The sequence below is a fragment of the Macrotis lagotis genome, chromosome 2, assembly GCF_037893015.1.
Source record: "Macrotis lagotis isolate mMagLag1 chromosome 2, bilby.v1.9.chrom.fasta, whole genome shotgun sequence".
Classification (NCBI taxonomy): Eukaryota; Metazoa; Chordata; class Mammalia; order Peramelemorphia; family Peramelidae; genus Macrotis; species Macrotis lagotis.
In genome coordinates, this window is record NC_133659.1 from 192,361,960 (window position 1) to 192,375,682 (window position 13,723).

Sequence of the window (13,723 nt, forward strand, 5' to 3'; positions counted from 1 at the left end):
CTTAGGGAAATGTTCAAACTGGAGGGAGGAGGGAGTTTGGTGTTGGAAAATATTCAATAACCTGTTCTTCAAAGGTATGGTATACTTGGAAGTTTAATATGCATTTTTCTCATTTTGTCCATCACTTTAAAAAAGTCTAGACAAACAACAAATAAATCAAGCCCTAATTTGTAGCATTTACTGACTTCTAATGTGTTAAGGCTCACAGTGAACACTTAACAAGCAATTCTCTAGCACACATACTTGGTTTATTGTAATTCTCTGAAATAAAGTCTAGGTTCAGGTATTTTTGTGTAGCTCATATATCTGTTTTATTCCAAGTAACAAGCATCTGTCCCAAGTCCTTCAGTGACCTTTGAAATATGCACAATAGAAAAAATGCCTATGACCACTGGCACTAGGGATCCAACATAATATCTAACCTGGAGAATAAGGGTTACTAGTTCTTAGGCAAAGCAAAGAAGGAGAGTAGTAAAATATCCAGTATCTTTATTTGAAACATAGCAATTGTCACTGATTTTATTTTGCTCCTTATGGAAGCTTACCCGTCATTGGCAGTCATCTCACAGGACAGGGAGTACTCAGTTGGCTCATACAGTTTCTTTTCAAAAAGTCTGGGGAAGGGGAGTGGATAGCTTTGTGTGTTGGGGGAGGGAAGGATGAGCATAGTGAAGACAGCAACCCCTTACAATCCAGACTTCATTTCCTACAGTCACTCAAGATGATGAAATGGTTGCAAAGAACATACCATAGCAGCAAAGATCAAGCTAGGGTATTTGATTTACTTGCAAGTCCCCAAACCTTGGCAAATACCACTGAGTTTTGGGCAGCAACAAAAATGAGGGCCAAGTCCCTTCAGCACGCTGAAAATGAGGAACACTGCTCTGATTGCTTCCATTTTTTTCTTTGCCCTTTTGGTTCTCAGGCAGTGGAATGTTGGGGGAAGAGGTGAGAGGAAAGGAAGTCAGAGCAAGAGCAGGGATTCAAAGGCAACAAATTAGGGAAGGGTTTGTGTGAAACACTTAAAAATAAGGCTGCATTGTTTTCCAAAACAGTTAGACCAATTCAATTTGGAATTGAGAATAGTCACAAAACTGACTGTTCATAGCCTTTAACCCATGATCACATTACTGGGAACATATCCAAGGAGGTTAAAGACAGAAATAAAGATCTGATGTATACTAAAACATTATTTATAGCAGCACTTTCTGTAATAGTTAAAACAAGCCAACCCCCCTCCCAAAAAAAACCCAGAAATCAAATAAGTGAATATCTACTGGAGATAGCTGAATGAACTATAGTATAGAAATATTCTGAAATATTACATCATAATAAATGACAAACGTTAAAAAACATAGGAACAAAAAGAATAAGCTACCTCTGTAATTATGAAAATGAAAATAACAATAAAAGGCAGTCATCTTTTTGATCCAGAGATGCCATAAGTATAGTCTTTTAAACACTAAACATGATCTGTTAAAGAGATCAAAGTCAGAAGAAATAATCCATATGAAAAAATATATTTGTAGTAGCACTTTTTAAAAATTGTAGTAAAGAATTGGAGGGGCAGCTGGATGGCTCAATAGATAGAGCACTGGACCTAGAATCAAGAAGACCTGAGTTCAAATGTGATCCAAGGCTAGTCATTTAAACTGTTTGTCTCAGTTTTCTCATCTCTAAGTTGAAGAAAGAAATCGCAAACCACTCCAGAATTTTTGCAAAGAAAACCCCAAATGGGATCACAAAGTCAGATATGACTTCAGATGATGGAAGAACCAAAAAAAACCTGGAAACAAACTGGGTGCTCATCAATTTGAGAATGGGTGAACAGATTATGGTATGTAAATACAATGGAATATTATTTCACTCTAGGAAATAACAAAAGGTATGGATTTAGAGTAACCAGGGAAAATTTGTATGAAGTAAAAAGAACCAGAACAACAACTTATATAATGACTGTATTATTAAACAGGAAAATAATAGTGAAAGACTTTAGAATGCTAATCAATACAAAGAACAATCATGATTCATATTGAGGAAATGTGTGAATTTGTTCTGTTTGAAAATGTATTAGTGTGGGGTGGCTAGGTGGCACAGTAGATAGAGCACTGGTCCTGGAGTCAGGAGGAACTGAGTTCAAATTTGACCTCAGGCACTTGATAATTACCTAACTGTATGACCTTGGCCAAGTCACTCAACCCCATTGCCTTGCAAAAAAAAAGCAAAAAACAATGCTTTAGTGAAACACTGGAAAAATACATAAAAGAGGGAAGTACAAAAGGAAATCCAGACAATCAAAACACTGCAATTACCACATATTAAATTTAACAAATATCTTAAAAAAAGACTCAACCAAACTGTATATAAAGGAAATTCAATTTCAAAGATGAAAAGACAGAAAAAAAGGAAGCCAAACTGAGCAATTGCAATGATCAATCAAAACCTCTTATCAGTGGGGTGATAGGATACTACAGGAGTGAAATGTTAATTTTATTGTTAGATATGATTATTTCATCTGATAGGCTACAAAGGTAGGCTGAATGGAAAGGGAGAGTAGTAAATGGAATTATGATGATGGTACAAAAACTGAAAAGAATTAGTAAAATATTAGAAATCATTACAATGCTACAAGTAGATTACAAGTCATACTCACTGAAATAAAGTGGAATGACATCTAAGGACCAGCCTTATTAAGTTTAGAGAGAGGCCCATCATCAGATTGGTTACTAGATTACAGATTTTTGAACCATAGCAAAGTTTAGGACTAAGCTTGAGAGACACTGTGGTCCCTTTCCATTGTATGTGAGTGGAAAGAGGACCCGCTTAGAATTGTTGAAAAAAAAGGTGAATTAATTAATGATATTCCTTATATGTTGCTTTACACAGAGGGGCAGAAAGTAAGCTAGAAAGCAGAAAGATGACTGGATCTATTATCAGGATCAGTATTCAAAATCTATCACTGACACTTATTACCTATATGACCTAGAGTCAATCACTTAACCTTACTGGGACTCAGTTTTCCCATTTGGCAAACGACAGGGTCAAAGCACTATCAAAAGAAATTTGTGGTAAACCTCATGACCCTCTTCGGGTTTACTTCACAAAGATACTGGAGTGGTTTTTTGCTATGTCCTCTAGTTCATTTTACATAGAATGAACTGAGACAAACAAGGTTAAATGACTAGCCCAAGGACACAAAGTTATTGTTTAAGGTCAAATTTGAATTCAGGAAGATGACTCTTCCTGATTTTAGGTCTATCATCCCAGCACTGTGCCACCTCCTTGTCCTATTTCAAATGAAATATACTACATAAAATACTTTATAAACTTTAAAATGCTGTATAATGGTGAGTTATGATTATCATCACTCTTTTTGCTTTTGAAGTCCCATCTATATTTAAAAATATGATCAAGCAATCATACAAAAAGCCTTTATTAAACATCTGCTTTGTGATAGGCACTGCCTTAGCAGAATATTGATAATTAAAAAAACAAAAAGGAAAGAGTTCCTGCCCTTGAAGAGTTGCATTCTATTGAAAGGCAGCTAGGTGACAAAATAGCTAGAGTGCTGAACCTGAAGTCAGGAATAAGGAATTCGAATCCCACCTCACAAATTTGTGAGCTGTATGGTCCTGGGTAAGTTATTTAACATTTCCTACCCCAGTTTCCTAAACTGCAAGTTAGAGATAATAATAACACCCACCTTCCAAGGTTGCAATGAGTATAATATGAGATGATTTTAACAAACCTTGAATTGCTAAATAAATAGTAGGTATTATTATTGTTGGAGAAACATGTTGCATCAAGATAAACAAAATATAGGGGTGACTAGGTGGCACAATGGATAAAGCACCGACTCTGGAGTCAGGAGTACCTGGGTTCAAATCTGGTCTCAAACACTTAATAATTACCTAGCTGTGTGGCCTTGGGCAAGCCACTTAACCCCACCTGCCTTGCAAAAACCTAAAAAAAAAAAGCTAAACAAAATATAAACAAGTAAAATACATGAAAATTACAGAGGAAGGCACTAGCAGCTGGGGGAGGGAGAAATCAGGAAAGAGGCAACAGTGGGGAAATCTAAACTCAGTTTTGAAGGTAGCTAGGGATTCTAAGAGGCAGAGAGAGAGAGAGAGAGAGAGAGAGAGAGAGAGAGAGAGAGAGAGAGAGCATTCCAGGCCTGAATAGACAGTCTATACAAAGACACAGAGATGGAAAGTTCAGAATCATAAGTGAGAAACCCTGAGAAGTTCAGTTTGTCTGGGATAGAAAATATACAAAGGGCAATAGTATATATACATATATATATATATATATATATATATATATATATATATATATATATATATATATATATAAAGCCTGCAAAGGTATTTTGAAGCAAGGTTGTGAAGGATACTAGTCAATCCAATCAATAATCTCAATAAATCAAATCAATGATCAATAATTACAGGCAAAACTGAGAAGACTTGGCAACTTGCTGGCTGGAGAAAGAGGAATAGAAAATCCAAGACTATAAATGTGGGTGTCTAGAAGAATGGTGGCTCTGCTCTGGATGAAAATTAGAAAGTCTGGAAGAAGGGTGAATTTGGAAAGAAAAGTAGTGACTTTTGTTTTGGATATGTTGAGTATGTGATACTGACAGAAAATTCTGTTTGAAATTTCCAATAGGGACTTGATAATTGAAAACTGAAGTTCAGAAGACTAAGATTGAATCTTTAGATTATGGGAATCATTTGCACAGAGATTTTAACTATATGCATTGTAACTAACAGTGTCACTAAAGGAATATGAAGAGGAAAAATAAAAAGGATAGAGGAGAACTTTGGTGTAAACTCCTAGTCAGGGGCATGATAAAGATGATGAACCAGCAAAGGAGATGAAGCAGAAGTAGACAGACAGATAGGAAAGGTACTAAGAAGGAGCAATGCCGTGACAATCAGAGAGCAGAGAGTATCTAGGAGGAGAAGGTGGTTGATGGTGGTTAATCTGGGTGATCAATGTGGAAACAATATTGCAAGGGATGGAAAAATGATGGATAGGAAATGAAATCAAACATTTTTTTAATTTTTATATAACTTCTGGGAGTTTGGCAGTGAAAGGGGAAGAGAGATATAGAATGATGGAGGGGGACATAGGTATTTTTAAGGTTTAGGAATTCTAGTTATATTTGGAGGCAACAGGGAATGAGCCAGGAGATAAGGAGAGAGAAGAGAATAGAAAGGGGGATTCTATTGTGAGAAGAATCTGTTGGGCATGTCTCTAAGAAATGGTTTGTTACATGCAATGATTCTCTCAGAGAAAGAGAAAAACTATAGAGATGCAAAAAACAAAAGATATCAATAAAATGTATTTGTAAAAATCAATTCATACCCACTGCATACAAAGCACTGTCCTAAATATTGGATCAAATACAACAACACAGTCCCTACTCTAATGGAGTTTACAACCTAGCAGGGGAATACAATATAAACAGCTGTAATACAAAATTGACTGATATAAGGGGAAATACAATTTAGAGTAGAGAAGTATCAGAGTTTAGGTCCTACCTCTGAAACATAAGGGTGGTGTGACTTTAGACAAGTCACTCAACCTTTAAGTGCCCCACATCACTTTCTAAGACTATAGGTTGCAGAGTAGATTCTGATCTATATTAATAGAGATAGTTTCTTCACAAAGAATCTCCTAAGTGAATGAAATTTCAGGAAGACAAGGAGAAGGGACAATAAGAATGAGGGAATAAGAGGGAAAGAGGAAAGGAGAATAGAGGGAAGGACAAATAGAAAATAGTCATGTGAGGTCTGAGGAGATAAAATGAATTTTCAAGAGGGGGTAACAGAGAAGGCTTTAGAAACAAGGTAGAGACTGAGATGAATCTTGAAGAACTGGTAGAATTTTAATAGGCAGAGGTAGGAAGTGAAATGTTCTAGTCATAGGGTGAATAAAGGGATGGAGCTGGGAATGTGTTGGCTGAAATATAGAATTACTGAGGGAAGAATAGAAGTATACAGAACATTAGGAACAATCAGGCTAAGAAGTTTGGCTTTTAATCAGCAGACAACAGAGAATCACTGAAGGATTTTGAGGATAGTAACACAAACCAGACCTTAATTCAAGGTTGTATATGGTAATTGTCAAGAGAATTTTCACCAAAACATCCTTTTTAACAAGTCTGTAACATTATTTTTTTAAATAAGACTAAAAGCTCATTTTGTGGCACATGAATTGTTTTCATCTTAGATATGATTTGATTCCCTGTTCTGACATGATTACCAAAATGAGATTTACACATAGCTTTCCAAAAACTACCCCTTGTAATAAAGGGATCTATGACCTACTAATAACTGACAGAAGTCTAGCTGAAAGGTTTGATTCAGTCTATACTCCCAAACTAAATGAGGTCACCCACCTCTGAACACCAGTATTTCATGAAGTAGCTAGGTGGTTCAGTGAATAGACCACTGGGCCTAAAGTCAGAAAAACCTGAGTTCAAATCTGACCTCAGACACTTACTAGTTGTGTGCTGAGCAAATACCTTAATCCCTGTTTATCTTAACCTACTGAAAAAAGGGAATGGCAAAACACTCCCATGTTTTTGCCAAGAAAACCCCATGGATAATACAGCCGCGGGATAATAAAAAGTTGGACGTGACTAAACTACTGAACAACAGCAACAATTTAATGTAAGCAATAATGTGTGCGTGTGTGAAGTATGCCTAGAAACAAAACAAAACTGCAGCAAGGAAGGTGCCCATTTTAACAATCCTTCCTTTCTTGATACCAACTGAATAAGAATATCAGGATTTCAAGGAAATATTAGGGTACAGAAGAATGGGTGGTTTTATCAATATGGGGAATCCCAGCATGAGAATTCCTTCTATCAATGCCTATGACTTAATGAATATGTCCTATAGAGCTGCCTAAAGTAAATCAGGTCACCCAACTATTAAACAAATTGAGCCCAGGCCTGGAGTCAGAAATAACTGAATTCAAATCTAGTCTCTTATACTATGTGACCTTGGACAAGTCATTTAACCCTGTTTGCCTCAGTTTCCTCATCTATGAAATGAGCTAGAAAAGGAAATGGTAAACCATTCTAGTATCTTTGTCAAAAAAAAAATAGAGGTCACAAAGAGTCAGACACACCTGAAATGACTGAACAACAACAAAATTGCCTGATTCCCACTACCTATATGAACCTATACTCTCTGATAAACTGCCTCTTGTAAACAGTTAGCTGGTAGAAATTGTGAGCAGAGTCCATGTCCTATTTGTCTTTACATTTTTCAGAGCTCCTACCACAGTACCTTGTGAAGGGTAGATACTCATTAAATCCTACAGAATTTCCCATAAAATCCCTCTCCTTTGATATCCTTCTCACTTTCTCCTATGATTTGAATAATAATTAAATTATAAATGAAAAGATTGTCTTTCTCACAGCAAAGAAATGCACAGAAATCAGCCCCCAACGATGCAGATGTTTCCTGAAGCTACTGCTGATGATTTCCTGAATGTCTGCCACACAAACCACAGCAAGCTCTTTAAAAGGACTAAGTGGCTCCCTACTCCTCAAACTCAGTTTTCTTGCATTTTCTTTGAAAAAAAAACAAACAAAGTAACTCCTATTGCAACTGTTACAGTTGTCAAATCAACACAATTCTTTCTTTTACTATAGAGTCAAAATGTAAAATTCAGACATTTCTCTCTGGAAGCAAATTCATCAAAGGAGAATTCCTAGTTGTGCATCCAGAACTGGAATGGGGCACTGGTGAACTCCAGGCAAGATTTTAGTGATTATTTGCCCAGAACCTTTACTGGAAAATATATGACTCGACTTACTGAAAATCAAACACTTCTCAACCATGAAAAGGAGAATTTCCTGGCACTGAAATATGTGCATTTATTAAAAGGAGTATTAAAAAGTGTCCTTCTCTAAGGCTCCATGCTGTTCCCTACCTACCCCTCACTTAATCAGAATATTGATTACATAGCATGTTCCCCTTAACATAACCAAAAAAATCTAAAGCAGATACCATTCTCATCCTTTGACTTCTTCAGTTCCTAGAGATTTGATTAAGTTCTGTTACCAGATTACTTTCTGGGATATAAATTTAGATATTTCATGGATCAAATCATACCCCACACAAGTCTCATAATGCACATTGTTCCCACTGTGAAACCAAAAGTCTGAAACAACTACCATCCTTTTACGCATCCACTTCCTTAATTCTTTAAAAGCTGCATGATTTCACCAGAGCAGATGCTCCTCCACCAACACAAACCACAGTCCCTCACTGCCATACAGGAGAGTTTCATGAGTTGTTACTGCCAAAAGAAAAATGCTGCCCAGACCTCTACTGATGAACTCTCTGTTGGTCTGGTTCCTAGATGAAGGACAACATTCTCTAGTGTTGGGTCCAGCCTTCTCAGCTCAGAGTGTTGCATGGTGCAGCCTCCCAGCAGAATGAAAGCTCATTGAAAGCATGGTCTCTTTTTCATTTTGTCCTCTTATCCCCAGCATCAAGAAGATACTAATTGGACTCGTTGGACTGACCAGAAGTTGTGCTCTGCTAGTGCAGCCTCTGATGATATATGACCACTTCCATGACTAAATGGAGAGTAGTTGACTTTGGTCCCCTTCAAGGGGCAGTATGTTCCATTGGGTGGAGAGTTAGCCTCAAAGTCCAGAAGAACTGGGTTCAGTTCCCTTCTCTGTCATATCCTGGCTTGTGAAACTGAACAAGTTACTTAATCTTTCTAGAGGAGCTCTAGAAAATTCTCTATCATGCTAAGTTTCACTAAGGTGCCAACCTATGTAGGTACAAGAAATTTCCTCATCAAGGTTTTCAGGCCAATAAAACCATAAGTCCAGCCCCAATCCCTTGTTTCTTGTCTTTGGGGCTAGAAGATCTGGGTTCAGATATCACCTTTAATAATACCTATGTAAACTGGGGCAATCCAATTACCCTGACCTTGGGTCTCAACTTCCTTATCAGTAAATGAAGAGATTGAATCTCCATGTATAAGATGCACCCTAATTTGGAAATTTGGAAAATAAATGTATTACCTAAAGTTATTGAACTCAAGTTTTTTTATTCATCTTGAAATTCAAGGACCTTGAACTTCATAGTTATCAGGCATCTTTTGGGCAGCTCTGGTGCTTGGACACATGCTTAGTCCATTTTGTTTCATGAACCTGAAGCACCAATTGGGTCCTCCTTTGAAATCAGTAGCTTCTTTTTCATCAGCAATTCATTTTGCCTCATGCTGAACCATCCTTGTGGACACAGGAATTCTCATTGCCCTACGCTCCTCAATTCATCTGTTCCATTCCCTCTCTAAATCAGGCCATTTGTCTGACTTGCCTAATGGCCTTCTCATGGCATTTTCTTTTTCCTGTAGCCAGTCTCAGATTGTTTTCTCAGTTGAAGGAGGACCTAATTGATGTTCAGCAGCACCATTTCTATTTACTTTTGAAAACTGGATCACTTTTCACTTGAATTTCAGCACTGTATGAAAATCTTTCCTGAGCCATTTCTGGGCAGAATGTGGCAAAATGTAAACTAATATTACCAGTAACAAATGCGAAACAATGAGCACAAAGACAACAAGAGTGAAAAAATGGGAAATGCAAGCACTACAAAAACTACAACCACTATATAAGATACTCCCAGTTTTTAGATCCCAAATTATTCATAAAAGGGAGTGTCTTATACATGGGAAAATATGGTAGACAGTTTCTGAAGGGTCTCCCAGTTTTAGATCTATTATCCTCTGAGTCTCTATTTGGGTTTCTTTCTAAAGACAAACTTGAGACAAACTTCTAAAGACAAACAAATGCAGTGTGTCAGCCATTTACATAAATCTACTATTATAATACTATTAGTATATTATGAGAATGTTAATTTTCATACTAATTAAGGTAATTGCATTTAAGTGATTTGCTCAGGGTCTATAGTAACATCTGGGGTTAAGTTTGAACTCAGGTCTTCCTGAATCCAGATCCAGGCTCGATTGGTGCCATTCACACTTAATATTTTTGGGTGACCCTGAATAAGTCACTAACCTCTGTGTCTTAGGCAACTCCATAGGGCATATTCACCAAATCAAGGGTACTGGTGGAGGGAATTCTCATGCTGGGAGCTCCCTATGTTGATGAAATTATAGATAATTTGATTTTGGACAAGGAAAAAAGGAGAAGGAATGGAAAGGAAGGGAGGAGAAAGAAGTAAAGAAAGAAAAACAAAGAAGGGAAGCTAGGTGGTGCAGCAGATAAAGAACCAGCCCAGGATTCAGGAGGACCTGAGTTCAAATCTCAACTCAGACATTTAATAATTACCTAGCTGTGTGAGCTTGGGCAAGTCACTAAGCCCCACTGCCTTTCAAAAAATATAAAGAAAAATATTAAAAAAGAAAGAAAGAAAAGAATGAAGAAAAGGAAAAAAGGAAGAAAGGATGGATGGAAAGATAGAAGGAAGGAAGCAGGGAAGAAAGTAAGCAAGTTCCTGTCTTCTGCATTCTGCTTGTTTCAATTATTCAGGCCAACCCAGGCTGATAATTACATAGTCCCAAGTTGCTGAGTAAAACTGATGCTTAATTAGCCAGCAGGAAAGATCGATTAAGATACAGCAGGGCATCTTGTGAGGTTCTTTAGCATGACTGTGGGGAATAGGATCTGGCTCTGGGCCCTTCCAGTGGATAAAACTCTCTGCTGCTGCTCAGGGACTTAAGTGGAGTTCTTAAAGTAGATATACAACTATCAGTCTCTCGAGTCTTTATGTACCCCCTCCCCACCTTCTAAAGACAGGGATAGTTGGGACTCTGTATAAAAATTCCAGATCACAAATACCATCAGATTGGAAAGGCCAAAGTTACCCTCATCCAACCACCTAATTCCAGGCATAAGGTAGCAGGGAAATAGGCTTTGAAGGAAGATCTTAAATTCCTTTTTGCTCCTCCCTATTCCCCACCCCCTAAAGATGTTTGTACCTGTTAGATACACTTGTTATAAAATGCATACATTCAAAAATAGGTCAGAATCTCTTATCGGAAAAACCTCTTAGTTAAGCATAATATCCCAGTGCAGTCTTAGGATAGATTGATATGAAGTCCCTTCAACTGAGGAAAGAGATAATGAAATATACCACAGGTTGAGAAGATAAACCAAAGGGTCTCTCCTTACTGTCAAATATACTTTTTCCTGAAGAAATATGGATCGACATCATTTTAATCCTTGCCAACTTTTTTAGTTAAATGGAAAGATCTTTAATAAAGGTCAATGTAGTTACCCGAGGCTCAAAAGAGGTCTTCTAATTACCTTAGGCTACACAGATAATTAACTGTATCTTCATACTTTCTCTTACTACATTTATCAAATGTCTACTGAATTAGATTATACTTCATCTGAAATATTAAGTAACAATTGTAATAATAATGGGTTTAGACAAACCTGGCTTTGATCTGCTGGAAGCCCTGTAAAATTGCATCTCTGCTCTCCCATGCACTGGTACTAAGGCTCTCATTCTGCAAACCTTCCACCAGGTAATCTTCCACATCTAGAAGGAAATAAAAATGACTCAAAAAGAAAGAAGAAATGAAAGGGGAAAGAGGAAAGATGACTAAGGGGATTCAGGATGGTCATTATTTCCCTGTTTAAAAAAAAAGTGCATACAAGGTAGCTCATGTCAGTCTTGGACCCTATCAGCCTAGAAAGCTAAGGCACATGTCAGCCACAAAGCAGACCTTTTTTTCCTAAATAAATTATATTTTAATATTAAACATGATCATGGATGGCAGAAGGAATAGGTTGTCAAATTTCATAAACATATAAATGTTGCAAACTAGTCACAGAAAGTGACAGGCCAGCAGAAAACCATGAAGAAATCTTAACAAACACCACTGAATTAAAACCAAATATATAAAATCAAGCAACCAAAAAAGCAGGCATTCAAAGAAAAAAAATTATTAAATTAAATTATTAAAAGATTACACAGTAAAATGGAGTGAGATGCAATAAATAAAGGATTGGCCAAGAAAAGAGTACATGTGGCTCAAACATGCATTTTAAATCTGGGTCATGCTGGAAGGTATTTGTATAATACCAAATTCACTTTATATTAATCACAGTAACATTTGGAACCCTAATTTTAAAGGCACATAACCCCTAATCTCCCCTAATACAATACAGAGGAAAAGGACTATACTGACAATTGGGAAAAACTGACAAAATTACCAGGTCCTTGACTTATTCTGAAAGAAAAGGAAAACCAAAATGTACCCAAAATGTACCTCTGATTGGAATGCAGTTATTTTGAGAAAAAAAATCATGGATGCCAAATTGACTAACTTCAAATATTATGCAGTGATGAGATAATAAAAATACTTCTTATCAATATATTGGCTTATATAATAATAATAATAGCTAGCATATATGTAGTACTTTAAAATTTGCAAAGCACTTCACAAATATTATCTCATTTGTGTCCTCCCAATAAACCTGGGAAGTAGACTCTATTATTTTTCCCATTTTATAGATGAGGAAACTAAAGCAAGTAAAGGTGAAGTGATTTGCCCAGAGTCCCAGAGTTAATCAGTTATCTGAAGTCTTCCTGAGCCCAGGACCAGAGTTCTACCCACCAAACTACCTAGCTTACATTGACACAGTTTCTTTTCTTAAACATTATTTTATTTGATCTTCCTAGGTAGAATTAATGTAAATTTTTATCCACATTTGCAGATGAGGAAACAAATACAGTTAGATGAAATAGGACTTGTCTAAGGTCATGTGTAAGTAGTTAAGTGGCAGAATGCTTTTGGCCAGGCAAAGTCTATTTTGGACAAATAGAAAATCAACTGAAACCAAAACTGACTAGGACAAAGAAGGTGATTTGCATTACAATTTGGAAACTGCATGGTGCTTTCAACAAACCTAAGTTGCTCATTGAGGCAGATCCTCATATTTTTAATGATGATATATTCTCCTGTTGATACTTGTGTTTATTGAATTGTTTCAGTTGGAATTTTCTTGATGAAGATACAAAAGTGGTTTGCAATTTCCTTTTCCAGCTCATTTTAGAGATAAGGAAACTGAGGCAAAAAGTTAAGTGACTTGCCCAAGGTCTCACAACTAGTCAGTGTCTAAGGTAAGATTGGAACTCCTAAGGATGAGTCTCCCTGATTCCAAACCCAGGGCACTATCCACTGTGTCACCTAGCTATGCAGTAATGCTACTTGGTTTAAATTTACAAAAGGGAAAATCTCTAAAGAACTGGATGTGGATAGGGGCTACAGCATATTGCCATGAAGGATATAGGAGCAAGAAATGACATAAAAAATATTATCTAAGATTAAGTAAAATCAGAAAGAAGAGGTGGATCAGTTGGATATCAAGACTTAGGGATAATGTATTCAATCTCCAAGTGGATACTTCTTCTCTGTGGGACAAATCTTTTTGGAAGATTTATTGAAAAACAGATAAGAATTGTACCAAACAGATTGACAAAGAAATTCATGCATGTCCATCTGAACTACTAAAGGGTTAAGATCATAAAGTCACTGAAACATGGAAATACTCGATGTAAGATACCAATGATGTCTTACATGCAGATCTATCAGAGAACATAGGCAGGGTAGCAAAATACCTGAGTTTAAACCCTGCCTCTAATAAATACTAGCTGGAAACTCCAGGTAAATTAGTTTGCCTGTCAGAGTCCCTAGGCAATTTTCT

The 13,723-nt window shown here is 36.7% G+C and overlaps 1 protein-coding gene across 4 annotated transcripts in view; it reads right to left on the reverse strand.

The window, feature by feature from the left end:
- SKAP1 (src kinase associated phosphoprotein 1) overlaps positions 1-13,723 on the reverse strand; it is a 401,607-nt gene that overhangs the window by 368,304 nt on the left and 19,580 nt on the right. For all 4 annotated transcript variants that reach the window (XM_074224177.1, XM_074224178.1, XM_074224179.1 and 1 more), the window contains exon 2: positions 11,447-11,552. In XM_074224177.1, coding sequence (XP_074080278.1) covers positions 11,447-11,552 — 106 coding nt within the window. The remainder of the gene's footprint in view (positions 1-11,446; positions 11,553-13,723) is intronic.